Raw genomic sequence first — 20,049 nt, 5'->3', positions numbered from 1 at the left:
CGCACGATTAGCCATATGCTTTACCATGAGTCCAGGTGTCACATGCTCTCGCATCAGCAAAGCCTAATGACGTAACTGGTATGTCACAACTCAAGCAATACCGTTACCTTTGTGTCACACGACAGTTTGTACAGGGAAAGAGTTTTTCGTTTCTGTTCCCCTTCTACAGTTTGTCTGTGACCCAACCCTAAAGTCAATTCAGTGTCAGAGTTCAGGGACAAGATTCAAATTTAGCTAAATTAATAAAACCAAAATGTGTGACAAAAATTGTCCTTTTCATTTACTGGTTTTAACCTACATTTTTAAGCAAATACAATAAACACAGAAGGAAAATTTATTCTGGATGTAAATGAAACATGTACTCATATTTACATTCGAGGTCAAAGGAAGGGGCTTCTGAATGCCCTCTACAAATGACTCATCACCACCTTTCAGCTTTTTCACCACTAGAGAATTGATAAATAGTATTTTAATGATAGTAAAGGGTAACGTTGTAATCTAGCACTTACATTTTCACAGGAAATTAAGTAGGTGGTTAACAGATGACATTTCACACCTTCAGCTGCACAGCGTTGAAAGTTAACATGTCAAAAATAAAGCTCAATGAGTAGCTGAGCTAAATATACCAACGTGATTAATCTGCAGAGATGGGCAGTAACGCGTTACTTGTAACGCGTTACTGTAATCTGATTACTTTCTTCAAGTAACGAGTAAAGTAAGGGATTACTATTGCAAAAACGGTAATTAGATTACCGTTACTTTCCCGTAGGAACGCTGCGTTACTGCGTTACTAAAACCGTGATTTTTTTTGCGAGAATGTCTCATGACAGTGACGTAAGCGAGTGCGCCGTTAGTGACAACAGCTGTGTGCAGGTCAACAATGGATCATATATCGAGTGCAGGAGAGAGTATGAGCGTGCAGCGTTTAAAGCGTGGAAGTACTGACCTTACTTTGAGTTTGATTCCATAAAAAGTGACAAAAACATTAGTGTCCGTTGTGCGTAGGAAGAAAACTTTTTACAGTGAAAAAAAAACCCCTAAACTTCCAAGCAAGCACCGAGTGCACAACGACGTAATGGGAAACTCACAGAGAAACTCGCGGATTCATCAACTGACCGCGGCACACCTGCACCAGGGTAAACCTCCGCCTACCGCAGTCCTGCTTTACAGGTGAAAATAGAGCAACAGGACCGCTGAGTCTTTGACTTTATTTATTTCCTGCTGTGTTTTACTTGCATCTATTTGAAAGAGTGAGTGTAAACACAAAAAATATTTTATTTTATGTGCTGGAATGTGCAGAAAATAGGTTTAAATGTTAAACTAATTTATTCAAGTCAGAGAATGTTGCAGATAATTACATTTTTGCTTGATGCATAAAGTTAAAAGATTAAAACTGATAAAACAAGTTAAAAAAAGAGACTTTTCCATTTGATTACATTTTGTATGATGGAGTATGCAGAAAAAGTAGAATTGGGCTGAAAGATCTATCGCTTTATCACCTCTTCAGGTTGTAAATCGTGTTTTTAAAAAGTAACTAAGTAACTAAGTAATTAATTACTTTTGAAAATAAGTAATCAGTAAAGTAATGGAATTACTTTTTGGGGAAGTAATCAGTAATTAGTTACTGATTACTTTTTTCAAGTAACTTGACCAACACTGTTAATCTGTGGGCTTTATTTAAAGGAATTCTGTTCAGCACTGGTGCTCTTCAGCTCTGACTGACTTTAAAAATGCACATCCTGAATCAATATGCTGACCACTGTCTTGGTGTCTGCTAACTCTGGGTTTGATTAACAGCTTTTAGAAACCACGAGCTGTGCGTACTGTGACCTGCAGCTCTGACCCTGCCGTAGGCCTCTTCTCCACAGGGCAAATTCCTTCATCTCCAACCCTCCATTGCACATGCCACTTTAAATATAGGACCATACATGAAAACAGCAGTCAGGCAAAAAAAAACATCCAGTCACACTTGTACGTACCTGCTCCCCTGTCAGGTTTAGCAGAGATTTCAGATCACTTCCATTTAATATGGACACCTATATCAGAACAGCAGAGAGTTAGCTATTAAAACCTGTGCGCTGAGAACCTTCATGTTGCCTCACGTTTCCTATTTGTACTGCAAAAATCAAGAAGAACATAGGAACTCCTTACTAAACCATACAGCATGAGTCCTTTTGGAACTCCTGTGACAAAATCTGTGAAAAGAAAAGTAACAACATAATTATCAGATTTATTTTGGGAGGGGGGGTCTGAATGTTTTGGCTTCCTGAAAGGCTAATAACACCTTTCTGTTACTACACAAACACGTTTATCGAAACAAAGCAGCAATCCCCACACTCAGCCATGCATTTTGGTTCTCAGTACTGTAAATATGACCCTCACCTTCCTCACCATCCCCGCTGAACTCGCCACTAGCCACAGAGTAACCTGCAGGAGAGAGGACAGAAACAGCTTGAAGTGGTGGATACAATAAAAGTATATTTTTGCCTACATGCCTTAACCCTGTGAGGTGGAAATCATCATGACACCAACGCTAACGCTGCCCCATCAGAATATGTTGTTTTTGTGTTTTGAATTGTTCTTGTAAGTCTTGGTAACCATGGGACAAAAAAAATCATCATTCTGACTGTCGCCATTTTTCTATAAGCATTAATCCGAAAAAATAATGTAACCCTTTTTATTAATCTTTGAGGTCTAAGTCGGTGGTGACCTCAGCTGTAACCCTAACTCTAACCATCAGACTAAGTCATTTTTTTAAAATACATTTTTTCACAAGCCCTGGCAGTCAGGAAACAAAGAAAATAATCCTTCTTACTTTCATACTATTTGTTCCATGCAAGCAGAACCACAGGGCTATCTGCTGGCCAATTATACACTACTTATACCACACTACACCTGTACTTAGGCAATGCTATGAATACTGTGAGGTATTATACACAGAATGACAGCAAATAAACAATAAAAATAAATGTATTCTTGGGAAAAAAACTGCAAATAGTTTGTGATGCATTGACAAGACGTAAGCATACATGCAACATAAGGGCCCTCAAAAATTGATATGTCTTTTGAAAAATTGATTTTAAATCCCAGTTGTTTGGATTTTTGTATATATCATGTTGATTTGGCCCCCCAGAGTGTGATCTTCCGTTTGCATGTGTTTGTTTCACATCACGTTCAACGCACGGCAGGTCTTAAACATCACAGGCATTCAACTTAACTGACGACAATTCATTCCAGTAAAGCTGAAAATGTTTTTTTATTTTGTCAAACTTCATTGTAAATTTTCAGTGTTTTGTGGGCATTGTTGATCATTCTTCTGTTACTCAAAGAATAGATATAATTATATATAGATAACAAAGACTTAAGAAAACAGACATAAAACAAAAGCTGCCCATAGGTCGGGTTTATGCTGGGAATGGTAAAGGTGCTTCCTTACCCAGGTAACTGTCATCATAGCTTCCCTGCACCTGTCGGGTTTGAATCTGCCCGGCGACCGACAGCAGAAAGTAGGCAGGATAGTAGGCCTTAACAATCTCCTCTGTAGTGGCAGAGATCAGCTGACCTTCAGAACAGACCAGTAACAAAGGGTCGTGACTCGTGAGGCATGTGTATCTTGAACTTTGGTTCCCAATTATTTATCCATTCTCCATGAAGAAGAAAACAACACTGGAGGATGTGTTCTAAAACAGCCATACGGCATCACATTCCTCTCAGCTCACCTTGCCAGTAAAAGCTGCCTGGTCCTCCAAGCACAACCCTCCCATCCTGAAAAAAACACACACACAACTGAGCTGAGGAATCTGTGTGTCACCAGTTTCAAATAAACTGTGCATGTTTGGTGCACACAGTGTAATCGCCACTGCTTTGATCAGCAAAAAGAGAGAAACACTGACCATGTTCCTGCATAAAACTAGCAAACATTTCTCTTACCTTGGTGAAGTCAGCACTGAATCCCCCCTGACAATAGCCCTGTCCAGCAGGTCCATGTCTTTCTGCAGTGAGCAGCAACAAAACATATTAAATATCAATACATTTATTGAACAACAACTTCACGTTGTTCATAACATCTCTGCCAATAATGGAGTTGCAACCTTTGACATCTGTAGTTAGGGGTAGGGTGTCAATTAGATTAACTCTCTAAGGTTTAAGTTGTCATAAGAGAACCCAAACCCTGTGTAATCCAAATATATAGCTTTGTTACCAAATTGTTATCCTGAAGCTTTTCAGAAATAATCACTCTGACATGCATCAAACACAAACATAGAGTTGGAGTGGGGTTACGGTTATGGTTAGCACCTGTGATGACTTATATCATAAGGTACAATGCTAAAGTGAGTGTGTAAGACTTCATTTGAAAGGTTTAACCAACATTTTAGTACAAATCCAACGCTAACCCTAATTGTGGGTGAGCTGCTGGTCACCTGGTGGATTAAGATGTGGAATCCCCTGAAAGGTAGCTGTTGCTGCTCTAGCTTACCTGTTCGGCATGGTGCAAACTCCACAAATCTTTTGAGGTTGTCTACAGCGAGGTAGCAGGTTCCTGTAACATCGGAGAAGGGTATGTCGTGTTCAGTCCTCCAGTAGTATCTGGGAGCACAAGCCTGGAGACCAGAGAAAGAAGACTCAATAAAAAAATGTAAACTTTACTCTTAAACTTCCTTACAGTTGTTAAGCTACTAGTGCATCGAGTGTGTAACGAGACAAAAATCTGTTAAGACTCTGGACTTGCTGCCTACAGTAAGAAACTTCAATGGCCAAGTCATAGTATAGCATAAGTCACTTAGCCAAACCAAATCGCCAAACAAACCAAGACGATTGTGAAGAAGTAGAAAAAAAGAGTCACTTGGCTTGTCCTGAGGTTTTGCTCCTGGTCTCTTAAGCTATTGAGTTAGCTGTTGTGTTAAAATGCAATGATAAAGTGTGCTGCCCAAGCTTTACTGTTGGGTGTGAGAATGTGTTTCCGAAACCCCATATTAAAGAATTACTGACAACAAAGTCTGCACTATATGTTAACAGCTTTTCAATTAAACAAATATGCCACAGGTCACTTCAGCAATCTAGCCAATGAGCTATTCTTACCAGGACGCTGCTACCATGGGCACGCACAGTAGCTCCGAACCACTGATGAGACTTGAACTCAACCTGAGTGTTCACGTCATTTATATAAAAATACCGGTCACCTGTGAAAACACAGAAGAAAACCCAAAAGATTTATAGTCACCACACAGTTTGGTTCTCAGAAAGCAGGACTAGAAGGAAACTTCAGTGATGTCAGGAGTTGCTATTTTAACTCTGATCACCGTGTTGTGTTTGACTTTTGTGCTGTCTGGGCTTCATTTGAGAGAGTTCCCCACATGTTCTTGGCTTTTTACATGGATATTTTATGGCCTTCTTCCCGGGGTCTGCAGTCTTAATCCATCCTCCATGCTATGGCAGACATCAAACAGCTCAAAAGGACTTGGACCTTGTTGTTACTGTAACCCAAACGGTCGTATTTGATTGTCAAGATGTGTTTTAAGAAGAGGCCCTGGCAATACTAAGGCACCGATGAGGAAAGGTTTGGTGGAGTGTAAGGAGAATGTGCCAAAGAGTTTTAATCTTGCAACTTCAGCAACATTACACCTCCAGATTTTTGCTTTTTCAGGGACATTCTGTTAAAATAATTAATTTGGGAAACTAAGACAGTTTTCCAAGTTCAACTGCTTTTCCTGGTCCACAAAACTTGACTCAGCTGAGCCAAGTTGCCTTTATGTCCTTTGGAGCACAGTTAAAACAAGAACCACTTCACTAAGTGGCAAATAAAAGTTGTAGAGATTTGCTATCGGACAATTTCTTGCACACGCATGCTTTTTGTCTCACACGCATAAAAAGGAACATTCAGGATCCCTGATCGCTTAACAAACCCTAACGCCTTCTGCATGCCTGAATGAGAACACTTGTCTTCAGTCCCTGTTTAAGCACTCAAATAATGTAAATTATACTTATAATGTGGCTTTAACTGTAACCTTAACCGTGGTGATTTTCTTGATATATGTTCCTGCTGTCTCTACTAGAGTGGTGACATTAAACTCTCCTGGCTGCAGTTCAGTGTGCCTGTTTGGTTAATGGAGTCTGGCCTACGTCCTCCAACACACCATTAATCCTGAGGCCTGAAATGGGAAAAGCGAGACTACTGAATGTAAATGTATGTGGTGTGCGACTGTAAGCGTGGTTTTAAGTGTTTTCTAATACACTATATCAAGTTTCCGAGACCATTTGTGTTTGTAAACATCTTGCGAGTGTATATTTATGTGCGCAGAGTTTGCACAGCCACATTTCTCGGTCTGTGCAAACCACAATTTGATATCAGCACGCAGTCGGTCGTGATAAGTTACACCCTCTGATCCTCAAACGGTGGTCCTTATCGTTTCCTGCATTTCTGATGGAGGTGATTGTTTTCCTGGCAGGGCCGGGGGAAGGCCGGGTCCTCTGGGGTCCTTGTCCCCGTAATGACTCTGCGCTAATTAAAGAGCACTCACAACACTGGGCCCCGAGTCGAGGAGAAAAATCAAAGCTCTGTGAAAACACTGCAAACGCAGCTCATTGCCCAAAATGGAAACCTTAGAGAGGGGTGGGGTTGAGGAAAGACTCAGTCACCATTAAAACTCAGGAAAGACATCAAAGGCTAGTTTCAATCAAAACACATGGCCCCTAGATCGGGCGATGGAAGATGGCAGGGAGCCGCACTCCTGACCTCAAGGTCAAGCACAGCGGCGCTTAACTGGGGGAAGCTACCCATAGCTTCTCTCAGCCACTTTAATGGCGAGGTAAAGACAGCTGTGCGTTTACTACACATTCTGTTTCAACTATTTCACGGTACCTTTGGGGAAAGTGACATTTTAATACTGTGGAACAATATGACCTACGAGCCACTGCTGTGATTATGATGTAGGGAGAATCGTCTCCCTTGGATTTTAAATATTGAGCATGATTTTTATCTGTGCCGGTGCAAAGAAGACAACCGTTAATTTAGATTTAACGAGACACCCTACCTTGCTTGTCAAAGCTGATAATGGTGCAGTTATTTTGGCTCCACGGGCACATGTACACAGCTCCTCCTTCAGTGACGTTGGGCTGGCTGGTGTTGGCTTTCGGGGCACCGATCAAAATGTTGATGCTAGAGCAGCAGAAAAGAAAATATGACCAATTTCTGTACAGAAGCGTAATTCCAAAACTATATCTACATACATTTTTTGGTGATCTCAAGACAGTAAGAAAGTCATGAACCCTTCCTGGCTGTAGCTTCTAGACATGAACACAGAAATTATCCTTTCACTTGAGCAAGAAATCAAATATGTCCATTTCCCCAAATGCTGCACAATTCCTTTAATCAGAACTCAAATGATGACAAAGAGGAAACCAGACTCTGACAGTCTGTACTGCCGGCTATGAAAACACAGCCATAAAGATTTGAGAAGTTAGATCACATTGTTTTGTTTATAGAAGTTTGTAAAGTTCAGCACAACTGTTTCATAGAGGTATGTTAAGAACATTTAAAGAGCAATTTGTAGCTATTACCTCAGCATTCCCACCGATCCCTGCCATTACCAGTTACTTTTACACCAGATGTTAGATACAGTTACAGGACGTTGTCTGGCACTGCTAAACATAAATCTACAGACAACACCAAGACTTATAGTCATTTATCCTGCCCTCCATTTTAATGCTCTGACCCCAATCCGAATCCTAACTTTAACTCCAGGCCGAGGAAATAAAGATATGCAATTTTTTTCTCCCAAGTCTTTGCAACCAGGGGTGAAATTAACTGATATACATAAAAAAATGTACATTTTTTCCCAAATAAGTCCAGTTTGCCTCCAAAATTAGTAGTTTCGCCTTCTACACATTAGTCCCCATCACTGAAGGTTCACTTTATACCCCTCTGTGGTTTCTATTGGCAAACTTAAAAGGCAGTTTTTTCTGCACCTGCAATCTGCTTTGCAACCCACTTTAACCCAACTCTTCCTTTCATCCTGTGTCTGACTTAATGTCATGTATGTTGTCTGCTAAAAGCTCAGAGTGCTGCATAAGTCCCAGTCCAGCTTTGTCTATTCTGGGCTACAGTCTTGTTTTGCTCTGCCCACCTCCAGCTTCATGTTCTCACATGAAAGGTAGAAAAAAATCCCAGAACAGAGCCTTTTTCTCCAAATATAAATTGGACCTTGGACCTATCCTGGTTATAGTTAAATTTCTGTTCTTATATTTTGTCCTACGTAGGTGACTGTGACCTGTTTGGAAATTATAGACTCAAAGTGTTGCGATGACAACACGTTGGTCCCAGAGTATTGTAGCTCTTTTTCACTTTAATGAATGGCAATCATCTTTCTCAAAGCCTTGTTTAGGTATGGTTTTAGCCTTTGATTTGTTTAGAAAGACAAAGACGTGGTAATTTGCTTTTTTGTCATACAATGACGAGAAGCTATTTATGCAAATACAGTAACTCAGTGTTTTCACTCAGCGCACAACCATGTGGCAGCTCCTTTAGGTTAAAGAGATATAGATTTCTATCTCTCAGTTATTACTTTCGTGCTGAACGTACTTTTGCTTTGTAGCTAGAAAATTAAACAAACTTTGGTGGAAAAAATGGGAGAGTAGACAAGAAGTATCCTGAGATGGTTGTGCATATTTTCATGATATACTCTGGAAATCAACAAAGCAATAACACACATTAATGTGACCTATCAAAAGCTGTTCTAAACATTTGCTTGCATGGATATAGATAAATATCATGCAAATATATACCTACACCTGTTATTCATGCAGCCTTGCTAAAAAAAAAAAAAAAACCCCAGAGCCAATGGCACAGCTTAAGACAGTGGTGACTGATGACATTAGCAGATATCAGACAGACTCTGTACTCTCCCCATCCCCCAAAATGTCTTAGGAATATTTACACGGCTGGATGAGCTTTCCTTATAAACCATTCACTCCACAGCCACTAAGGAGTGCAGAGTACAGGCTTTCAGTGGCTCACTTTTTCAAATCAGTATATAACTTTTATTCACTCTCTGAGGTGACTAAAAACACTAGAGCTACAAATCCTGAACAATAGGATGTTTATCAGTAGAATGACACTATTGAGCCCCGAAATTACAGGATTCCTTTCCTTGAACTCATGTTCAACAGGAACAGCTGCGAACAGGAAAGAAGCTCAGGAGCAGTACAACGTATAATTTTTAGTGAAAGATTTATGACCTCCATTGAATTTACTCACAGTCACATTATTCCAAAATAGGTTGTGTCCTAATGGTGGCATATTTATACACAAAATTATATTTATTTGTGTAGTTTCACCACATCAGGTCTGTAAAATGATCCAAACAAAGAACTGGTAGAACTGCTCATGACCTACAGGCCTATTGATCCCGTGATAGGGATCAGTACTGTCTGTAGACACAACCTGATTAGCATGGTTGGGAGCTGCTGACGTGCATCACAGTGCTGTCACTGTTCAGATTTTTTAAGATTTTATCAGGGTTCTTATAATAAACAGGATATGGTGTTTACATGAACTGGACCCCCATACCAAAAATCTGCTGTATTTGGTTAACATGTAAATATACTCACTGAACTCACACGTCTGCGTGTGGCCCAGAATTCCCTGAAATACTGCTCCCTTAGTGTCTTTACACTTGTGACCATGAGATCATTACTGAACCTCTATGAGTAATCAGAGCAAAAGGCAAGTGTAATAACCGAATCTCCAAAACTGCACCAAAGTAGTGGAAAAAAAGAATATTTTGGTGGCGGTAATAGACTACAGGAAGTTATAAATCTTGGTATTCTAAACGTCTGTAAGAAATTTCATTTCAACACTGCAGACTGTAGCCTAGATGTAGCCACATTACATTGGTTATTAGTTTTCCTTAAAAAGCCTCAATACAGCATTTTGTTCACCAACACGTACGTTTTTCTGGAGCCAGTTTTCAGCTGCTGATATAGATATCTGCTAATCAGTGTTAAGTAACAAACCAATACAGTGTTAGAAATTCCCTCATGACCTCTGAAGCACTGTGTACTGTAATACTGGAAGGACCATTAGAAATGAAAAAGAATCAATTTATTATGCAGTATTTATGAACAGGGAAACTATCCAAACAAATTGTAAACCGGCTTTATAATAATGTTTAGTTGTGTGTTTTAACAAGCAAGACAAAAGCAAAACAGTCCACTACAGTATCTCACTAAGATGAACACATATAATTAGTATGTAATATATAATTTTTTATACATCCTTCAGTCCATGAATAGCCATATAGTCAGTGACACCTTAAAGGCAATCGCACATAAAGCATCTTAGGTGTTAGGCAGCTTTATTGTTCTCTAGATCCTCCTGGTGTCGAAAACTTTACAGTCATGGCAAAAAGAAAGTACATGCTGTGTCTGTTCTAAGATTTTATATATCAAGACATAATCAGAAATGATCAGTGTCATAACATTAGGCAAATATTACCTGACACATGCCATATTACACTGTGTCAGTATTTGCAAAATAGCTGTATGTAAAAAACTAAGGACACCCCATGTTTCAGTAGCTTGGAGACCCACTTTTGGCAGCAATAACTTGAAGTAATAAATAATTGTTTGCTGTATGAGTTCATTGGTCTCATATTGTGGACCTGCTCTTCTTTACAACACAGTTTCAGTTCACTGAAGTTTGCATCACACCATTTCAGGGTCACTGCAAAAAATACTGATTTGCTTTTTCAACCATTAAGTTAAACACTTGCTGCTTTGTTTAGGAGCATTGTTACATTGCACGATCAAAATTGGGTCAAGCTTTAGCTGTTAGACCGACGGCCTCATATTTCACTCGTGAATGCTTTGGTATACTGAGCGGTTCATGGTTGAGTCCAGCTGCTGTAGCTGCAAAACAAGCCAAGATCATCACGCCTCCACCACCGTGCTTGTAGTTGGCATGGTGTGCATGTTTGTGCTGATATGCTGTGTTTGGTTTTCTCCAAATATACACTCCACTCAATTCAATTTTATTTATATAGCGCCAAATCACAACAAAGGTCGCCTCAAGGCGCTTTATATAGAGAATGTTAGAAGAACACTGTTAAAGAAGCCTTGTGGTTGCCATGTTCTTTTTGGGGGAAAGGGGGCTTTCTCCTGGCAACCCTGCCCAACAACCCATACTTGTTCATTCTTTTTCTAATGTTACTGTCATTAACTTTGACATTTAACATGCTAACTGACGCCTGTAGTGAGTGAGCTCAACTTTGTGAATAATCTTCCGCACTGTAGAATAACGAACTACAAATGGTTTGGAAAATACCTTATAACCCTTCCCATTTATCTCTAAGATTAGTGCTGATGTCTTTTTTCCTTAGCAACATGTTAACACCTGAATGCTCCGGCACAGCAAACTGCCAAACCTTCTGCTGCATAATTCCTGTTAAATAAATAATGACCTGATATGTGATATGCCATGTTTTGTACTTCTGTCACATTCCAGATAGGACAGAATTCTTTCAGCACATGAGAAGGATTTAACTGTTTGTCTACAGCTCCGAAAGCTGTAGTAAACATTAGATGACTTTGTTCTCCAAACCAAGTCACTCGTCTGCATATTCCTAGCCTAATTAAGAAATGCTCCAAACCTCTCTAATTTTTGCATAGTTTTGATTTCCTCAAAAAGCCACAAGACTGTCATCCCAAAATGCTTCTCATTACTAAGTGAATACATGCACTGTCCTAACAGAAAACCTAACGTATAATTATTCACCACAGCACCTGATATGAGCTAGAGAAAGCTTCCCAAGGCTCCCAACAGACAGACAGCGAAGCAACTGCCAGAATGCATGACAGCCTGCAGAAACTATCCCATCAGCAGAATGAAAATTCAGCAGTTGCATCCCTTTCCTGTGTTGTTTACTCATCGCAACAAGCACTAGATTCACAGGAAGACATTCAGCTGCATTTCTCTGCTGTCAGTACGCTTGAATTCGGTGGAAGACAAAATGTGGTATTGTTCAGCATAGGCAGAAAAAAAAGATGTGTGTAAACCAACATCTCAGGAACCACTCCACAATATTCCCTCTGACTGCCACAAGCTTAGTTGAGCAAACTCACGTAATCTTAACCGACCTCCTTAAATGAAAATATCTACATTCATTAAACCAACATTGACTTTAGTCTGTGAGCCCCCAGGGATGACAATGGTGTAAGTGAACTCCAGCAAAAGTAGCTTTACATTTGACTTCCAATGGCTGCCAGCTACCAGCTGCTCTCCGGTGTGGTAACATAAAGCAGATTAAACCTGCAGCAAAACTGAACTACAACCCTGTCATCATCGAGGCTTGCAAACATAAAGTGCTTTTAGGTGATGTAACATATCTTCCAGAGGCTGTCAGCAGCTGTGAACAGCTGGCTAAAACAGGGCGTTTTGACTGGACAAACCAACATGGATTTGTTTGTCTCCAGGGAAAAATAGAAAAATGTGGTTGAGAACTTTGAGGGTATTTGTTTCTGTCAGCTTGTTAGCAGTTCAGTTGTAACTGGTAAACTACCAGCACTAGGAAGACTGTGTAGGGGGGTAATGCAGTACAATTTACTGTTAGTTGTAGATAATCAAGGTCGCTCCATCCGCCCTCTATAACACTAACTGCTGACTCTGTTGCAGCACTGACTGAACAGCTTTATCGCTGTCTTGATGCACCCTAGTCAATCTGAGAACTGATTGTGAACGGTCACAAGGGCAACAAGATCGCAGGTTCATTGAACAAAGTTGCATTCATTTTGGTCCTGCCCTGTCTCTTTCTCTAGTGTGACTCTAGCATTCATCTGATGTACTGACCAGAGACAGCACAATATAAAAGATGGATATAATCACTATGACGTCACCCACAGTTTGTGATGTTCCATTTTGAAGGCTGGATATGAGTCGGTTTGTTTGTTTTATCATTTTTGTTGTTTAGAAATCAGATGTGACACATAAGGGGCGGGCCTGGCTTGGAAACCACATGTTCATTCGCTTGTCAATCACAATATGTCAGCAAATGAGCATCTGCTGAAATATTTTCCTTTCTAAAATTTGGAATAACCAAAATTTTCAAAATGATTGGCTGAGACCATAAACTGAGCAGGGAAGTGTTATACAGAGGACCAAGTTTGTTTGTTTGTTTGTACTGTGACGCGGTTTTGTTTAGAGCCATTGACAGAACATTGTACAAAAGACTAAGTATTGGTGATTTATACATCTGGCTACACTGACCTCCACAAACAGTACAGTTCATGACTCAGTAGTACATTAATGTAAAATAAATACTTTTCTGAAAGAAAAAAACTTTAAACAAATCCATAAATTACTGCTGCTCACTTAAAAATATATATGAAGGAGGAGGGGAGGACGTAGCTCAATAGGTAGAGCATTCGCCCCATGATTGGAAGGTCAGGAGCTCAAATCCACCAAAGAGCTACCCTGAGGTAGCCCTGAGCAAGGCACCATCCCTACACACTGCTCCCCAGGCGCTGGATTGGTGGCTGCCCACTGCCAGAGAGTAATTTCCCTACAGGGGATTAATAAAGTATACAAAAAAAAGAACAAGGCTTTTTTATGTGATATTTTCATACCAGCTATAAAACATAGCAGTTTAGCCAAACCTGATCACAGTTTGTTGTGTGACAATTTAAAACACACGTGTACACGACATCGCTATAACAGCAGATTGTAACATTTTCTATTTGGCTTATGTTGTTTAAAGAAAGTAGTTTTTTCTTTTCTATTTACAGCTACTGTGGATTCAAACTGGGAAAACCAGGTTTTTCTTTTCTAGCACTACACTGAATATGTTTTCACTGACTGAGTCCCTGAAGTATTGCAGTCTACTATAAACGTTTTAGTTTTTCATGGCACTGGCCTCTCAAACAAATCTGATGCAGAACTGTAACTAAGGCTGGTTTTGCTTGATAAACTTCACACATTCTTCAAAATCACTGTGTGTGCTTTTTCCACTAGTGCCCAGAAGAGAGGAGATATAGGTGATGCTAAAGGCTGTCTGTAGGGGAAGGTTTGATCTTTAACTTCATCTCACCTGGCAGTTCCTCATCTGTCAGTAAAGAACATCGGGAAACCCTTAATGCCCCTTCAGTCTTCATTCAGAATAAGACTTGCATTTTTCTTACTTTGCTGTAGGTTAACCCCCTGCTCCCTCAATCACACACAGACACACACTTGTGTGTCTGTTTCCAATCAGAGTTCGGCCTATATCCAGTGTGTGTGTGTGTGTGTGTGTGTGTGTGGTGGAGGGGGAGAGAGATGTATGTGTATATGCATGTGAGCTTCATTTCATACATTTCCCCCCAGCCCATGCTGTTTAAACCTTTAAAGAGCTGGGACAATGGCCAATAACACAAGTAAACACACATTTAGGCTGTGATCCAAACACAGAGATGCGTTTTTAAAATCTAAAATCTGTTTCTCATGTCAGGATTGGTGGCTCTACCAGAAAATACTGCTGTCTCAGGGTGATGTTATAGGGGCGCCAAAAGAGAAGTGGGTTACTGCGTAAAGTAACCACAAGGACAAGATTTTAATCTTACACTAGAAATAAAAAGAAACTTTACAAACTGTAAGGAGAGCCGGAAAACTTCCCCTCGCTGACCTGGAGAAAGAATCCAGCTCTGTGGCCGTTCCTGGCACTTTACCTGGATGAGTTCTTGAAAAATTCCACAGAATAGCCGAAGTAACTCCCCGGGGGTCCAGTGAAGACGACGCGGTTCTCCGTGTCCAAGTTAAAAGCGGCGCCAAGCTGAAACCAAAGCACCACTACAGGTAGAGCCAGCACGGCGCACTCACAACATTTTCCCCAAGACCGGGTAGGTGAAAGTCCAGGAACGGTACCCATCTCTTGTGCTGCGCGTCTCTTCTTTCATTGAACAGCCGCAGCGCCGCAAACGCATCATGCGTGCTGTTCCTTCCGCGGGACGCCTTTGGAGTCGTAATCATAAACTGGTGTCCTGAATATCCTCTCCTTCAGATGCAACAGGTCCGGTGTAGAGTCCCACAGTGAACGATGAACTGTAAAGGAAGAGGGTCAGAGTGAGAGGGAGGGGAAGAGTGCGGCCAGATATGGGGGTGGAGTTTTTAAATATTACCAGACAGTCTGGTTCCCAAAGAAAAAAATGCTGTAAAAAGCTAAAAGGCACGAAATCTGAAATATCACAGCAGAACCTCAAGTGTGGACTAAAGCTCTTTACCTCAAGGCACCGAAGAGAGAAGTGGTTATTTCAGCATTGCACATTGTAAATAAACAGGCCACTACTGTAAGTTACAGTGACTCCAAGCTGCAGTATCAAAACTGTATTTCACTTCTACAGCAAGAGAAGATGTATTTTTGCAGTACAATAATCATACTATAAAAACTTTGCATTTTACAATACTGTAATTCAGTAAATTTGTTTTTTAATTTGATGCACATAAATATATATTAACATTTCCACTATATTATTATATAGACAAACAAAACTGCAACACATTTTAGCTAAATGCATATAAATGCTAAATGCAGTCATTTTATTAACGTTTGGATTAATGTTAGCTGAACTTTTTATTTATTCAAATGTAGCCCTGTTAAATCAATTAAACTCTCTTGTTGCCTCATTTCGATTTACATGTCAATGCTTATCTTAAACCAGAGGATTGCACAGGGTTAGAATTAGGACTATGGCTCTTACCAAAGATGGTTTAGACCTCGTAGTTAGATGCAGAAAGATGCCGTGGATTCAAAAATGACAGTAAAGTGCTGTATTTAGAGTGTGACTTACTAGAAGAAATGTGTACAGTACAAAGTACAGTTAATATCTGTAATGTATACATAAATGTAAGGTTTCAGCATTCAGTGTATCCCATTCATCCATTCACTTCTGCTTATCCATTCAGCATTACAGGAGGCTGGAGCCTATCCCAGCTGTCATAGCAGGAGAAGCAGGGTACAACCTGGGCAGGTCACCAGGCTAACACAGGACAGTTGGCAACCACTTGCTGTAACTTTTACGGCTCCCCAACTGTTAAATATTTTACATTTAGCATAATAAGACTATTCTCTAAATGTCATTCCAATCATGTAACAGGATTTGTGACTTGGCAACAAGTTTGGAAGTCTAGCTTTTGCGAAGAGTTCATGATTGAACGATTAGGGAAAAGTGAATCCCATTACTTAACAGAAAGGAGGAAATTTAAAATGGAAACATAGACATCAGGTAGTGAAGAGCGGGGTTTTAAGCTTCTTCTTTTTTTATTGCTGCTGCAGTGGAAAATAAGACTATGTGACGTCTAAGAGTAAGCCAACAACTGACATTTACTTGTCAGACATCTAAAGTTCTTATGAAGGTTCCAGATTTACCTTCATGTTTTTGCAAGAGTCGACTCCTTTATGCAGTGCTACCAAATCACAGCTGATGCACTTCCAAATTTTACATTAGGTTTCAGCAGAAATACATTCCCAACGCTGCTACACTAATAAATAAAAGAACCGAACGTCGGTATAAAGCTCTGTATTGCTGAAAGGAGCTGCAGATTGACGTGACAGTTCACTGGAACATTGTTACTTTGTTTTCATATTGTCATCATTGTACCAACACTGATTATAGCTGCTCTTAGCATTTACAAAGATCTTCCTGGAAAACATACAAAGAAGAAATTAACTCTTTTATCTTTGTTCTTGCTGTTTTGGAGTTTCACTCATCCGTGTGTAGAAAAGAGGCTGTATGTTTTCAAAGTCAGACTTACTGTCAGAGTTGTGCTTTTCCTCTACCATGCAGACATGTCAAGGCAATTCGGCATGACTAAACTGGGAAAGCCCACAGAGTTCCACCTTCAGCTCAGTCTCTCGTCACTCTGCTGGGAATAAACTTTCTGCTATCATTGCAGACGTGCAGGCGAGTATACACTGTGTGATTATTAGTCTCCTTTGGTCATGGTTATGTGTATGTAAATGTGCAGCCTATAGTAATAGAGGGCCCCAGATTTGAAAAACAGTGAGTCAAAATGCATTACCTGCCAAAGGCAACAGCACTTGGACAAAGACTGTTTTCACTTGGTAAAAACACATTTTCACATGGCACAGTGGTCCTCGTAGCAACTCATAATACAACGCTTAGTTCCCCTTATAAAGTCACAAATGCCAGCTGATGTGGTAATGTGCTGGGTTTTACGTATTTCCTTGTCCAAGAATGTATTTCAGTAACAGATTTAAATAGCACATCCATGAGACTGAAGGTCTATTCATTAACTTTAATGAGTTTAAAACATTTGTGTTTCCTCACAAGTGCCTGTCTCCACCACTCAAAACCTATTATTTAGCAATATACTATAAGTGGAGATGGTTAAAATTCAAAAGGAGTTGCGGCTGTGAGGTGAAGACCTGGCTTAAATCGAGTATATACATTACCATGTGTTGTACAAACTGCCTGGATAACTCAAGCAACCTGTGACCTTTGTTGACCTCTGTTGGCCTGAGGTATGAACTGCAAACTAGCACCAAATACAATGATAAGGGTTTAGTGGCACTGCTAAACACACAGTGCTATGTATTTGGCTTGAGAGCCATCTGGTGCTGAAACTACAATGTAATATGCAATGAGGCAATAAATTATTGCAGCACCTCCCTAAGTTTCTCTCTACTGACGACAAATCACACGCACTTAGTGTTGTTGCAAACAGTTCCACTGACCCATGAAGGTATTTGTCTTTTTTGGCTGACTCTTTATTTTATTTCATTTTGTTCATTTAGACATATATTTTTGTAGATATATAAATAAATTATTCAACTTGTTTTGTAGCAGTTGTACAATTTGATGCAGGGGACAAATGTGAAGACCACAAGCAACATTTTCTGTTGGTGCATTCAAGTGCCCACTGACACTCTGGATATCTGTAACATGGTACTCATATTTATATTCAGTTCAATTCATTTCAATTGAATTTGATTCAGTTTTATTTATAGAGCACCTAATTATAACAACAGTTGCCTTTGTAAGGTAAAGACCCTACAACAGTAATAATACAGAGAAAACCCCAACAAGCAGATGACCCCCTATGAACAGGCACTGGGAACAACAGGGAGGAAAAACTCCCTTTCAACAGGAAGAAAATCTGACAGAACCAGGCTCAGGGGGGCCCGATTTTATTTCATTAATTAAAATGTTAAATTTGGTTGTAACATTTTTAAGACTGCAGCATAGCTGTAACTCTGCTTCTGGAAAACAGTTATTCTAAAGGATTTCTCTGTTCACTGTGGTAAGTTAATTACAGAAGCTGAATACCAAGCAAGTGCTTCAAAACGACAGCTGTGCGTTTAGTTTATATTAGCAGTACCCAGTGCTTGAGATCAGAAGTGGAGACCCCCTATAGCAGAGGTGGGAGGACTCCAGGCCTCAAGTGCTGGTGTCCTGCAGGGTTTAGATGTGCCCTTGATCCAACACAGCTGATTTAAAGGTTAACTGACCTCCTCAACATGTCTTGAAGTTCTCCAGAGGCCTGGTAATAAACTAATCATGTGATTCAGGTGTGTTGACCCAGGGTGAGACCTAAAACCTGCAGGACACCGGCCAGGTTGTTTTGATAGAAGCCTCAAGCTTATCTGTGACTCTATGGGGTCATGCTAGGCGAGTTTGCTGGCCAATCAAATACATTAAACCCATTTTGACACTGTGGGCCGACCACCACCAACACCAGCAGAGGACATAATACCACAATCATCAGATTGCACTTCACACTGGACTACAAACACCTTGGATTCTGTGCATCAAACTGACTCTAGGGCCTTGATTTCAAAATAAAATACAACATTTACTTTCATGTGAAAACAAGGCCACCGAGCAACAGTGCAGTTCTTTGTCTCCTCAGCCCCGGTAAGGTCTTGTGATGTTGCCTCTGGTTCTGAAGTGGTTCGATATGAGGAACCTGACAGCTGCGACCCCTTTGCTAAACATGTCTGTGTGGGATGGATCTGAAGCCTCAGTCAACTCCTTATGAAACTCGCTAAAGTTCTTGAAGCAACATTTATTGACAATCCTCCCAAGTCGGGGTTCATCCCCGTTGCACTTTTCCTACTAAAAGGGACTCAAAATAATTCTAATAATTTGAGAGGATTGACAGAATTTCTGATTTTCACGAGCTGGTCACCACAAACATCGAAAATAAAGTAACATTTTACAGATAACGAATGTAGAATATATGAGAGTTTTCCTTTTTTAGTTCAATTACAAAATTAAATAAATGCATACATACACAGATGCATTCATAAAGTTATTCCTGCTGGTGACTGGTGACCTGTCCAGGGCCTACTCCACCTCTCACCCTATGGCAGCTGGGATAGGCTCCAGCACCCTCGCGATCCTCAATTTGATAAGGTGAAGAAAATGGAGGGATGGACAGAATAATATCTTTTTAGATACACCATTACTTTACTGAAAATTGGCTTATTAAACAAAGCAATCATCACATCAATCACACTCTCTGCATCTGTGCTTACTATGTGTTTCTAACCTTAGTTTCAAAGCAGAAATAAGCAGAGGGAAGTGCACAGAGGTGACCTTTACTGATTTGGCTCGTTGCTGTGGAAAAAAAGACGACGCTCTGAGCTACAAGGAGCATGCTGAAACTGCAAAAGCTCAAATGCCTGCTGTGCCGGCTCTATCTGCAGTCGCTAATTGGAAAGGCCTGAGAACAGAAGCACACACTGAAACAACCTTTTCAGCATTTCTGCAATCGTTTGCAATCGTATGTGCTTGCAGAGTTTAAAGGGTCTCATTTTCCACTGGTCCACTCACCAGCCATGTGTGGGGACATTATTTATGCCTTTTTACAGCCAAAATTACCTTCAGCTTCACCCCCACACAGGACTGTCTGCATCATGTCAGGGCGAAGGTGATAAGAGACATAACACACACACCTGCTAGGAGTGTCTGCATGTTGTCTTGAGCACTGAACAATGAAGGTAAGGGCACTCTTACCTTTACACACAGAGCAACAGAATTACTGCAATTAAAACAACAACATGT

At 40.3% G+C, this 20,049-nt stretch overlaps 1 protein-coding gene across 1 annotated transcript in view; it reads right to left on the bottom strand.

Annotated features, from left to right (window-relative positions):
* LOC113022983 (integrin alpha-5-like) overlaps positions 1–15,107 on the bottom strand; it is a 51,863-nt gene extending 36,756 nt beyond the window's left edge. The window contains exons 1-10 of the mRNA XM_026168991.2: positions 14,692–15,107; positions 7,032–7,156; positions 5,080–5,180; positions 4,478–4,601; positions 3,931–3,992; positions 3,720–3,765; positions 3,437–3,562; positions 2,383–2,427; positions 2,152–2,195; positions 1,980–2,036 (exon numbers count right to left, since the gene is read on the bottom strand). Coding sequence (XP_026024776.2) covers positions 1,980–2,036; positions 2,152–2,195; positions 2,383–2,427; positions 3,437–3,562; positions 3,720–3,765; positions 3,931–3,992; positions 4,478–4,601; positions 5,080–5,180; positions 7,032–7,156; positions 14,692–14,891 — 930 coding nt within the window. The 5' untranslated portion in view covers positions 14,892–15,107. The remainder of the gene's footprint in view (positions 1–1,979; positions 2,037–2,151; positions 2,196–2,382; positions 2,428–3,436; positions 3,563–3,719; positions 3,766–3,930; positions 3,993–4,477; positions 4,602–5,079; positions 5,181–7,031; positions 7,157–14,691) is intronic.
* Between the last annotated feature and the right edge of the window lie 4,942 nt (positions 15,108–20,049).

Source organism: Astatotilapia calliptera, chromosome 5, assembly GCF_964374335.1.
Source record: "Astatotilapia calliptera chromosome 5, fAstCal68.1, whole genome shotgun sequence".
Lineage (NCBI taxonomy): Eukaryota > Metazoa > Chordata > Actinopteri > Cichliformes > Cichlidae > Astatotilapia > Astatotilapia calliptera.
The sequence above is the reverse complement of the archived record's forward strand: the minus strand, read 5'-3'. Positions and strand labels throughout refer to the sequence as shown.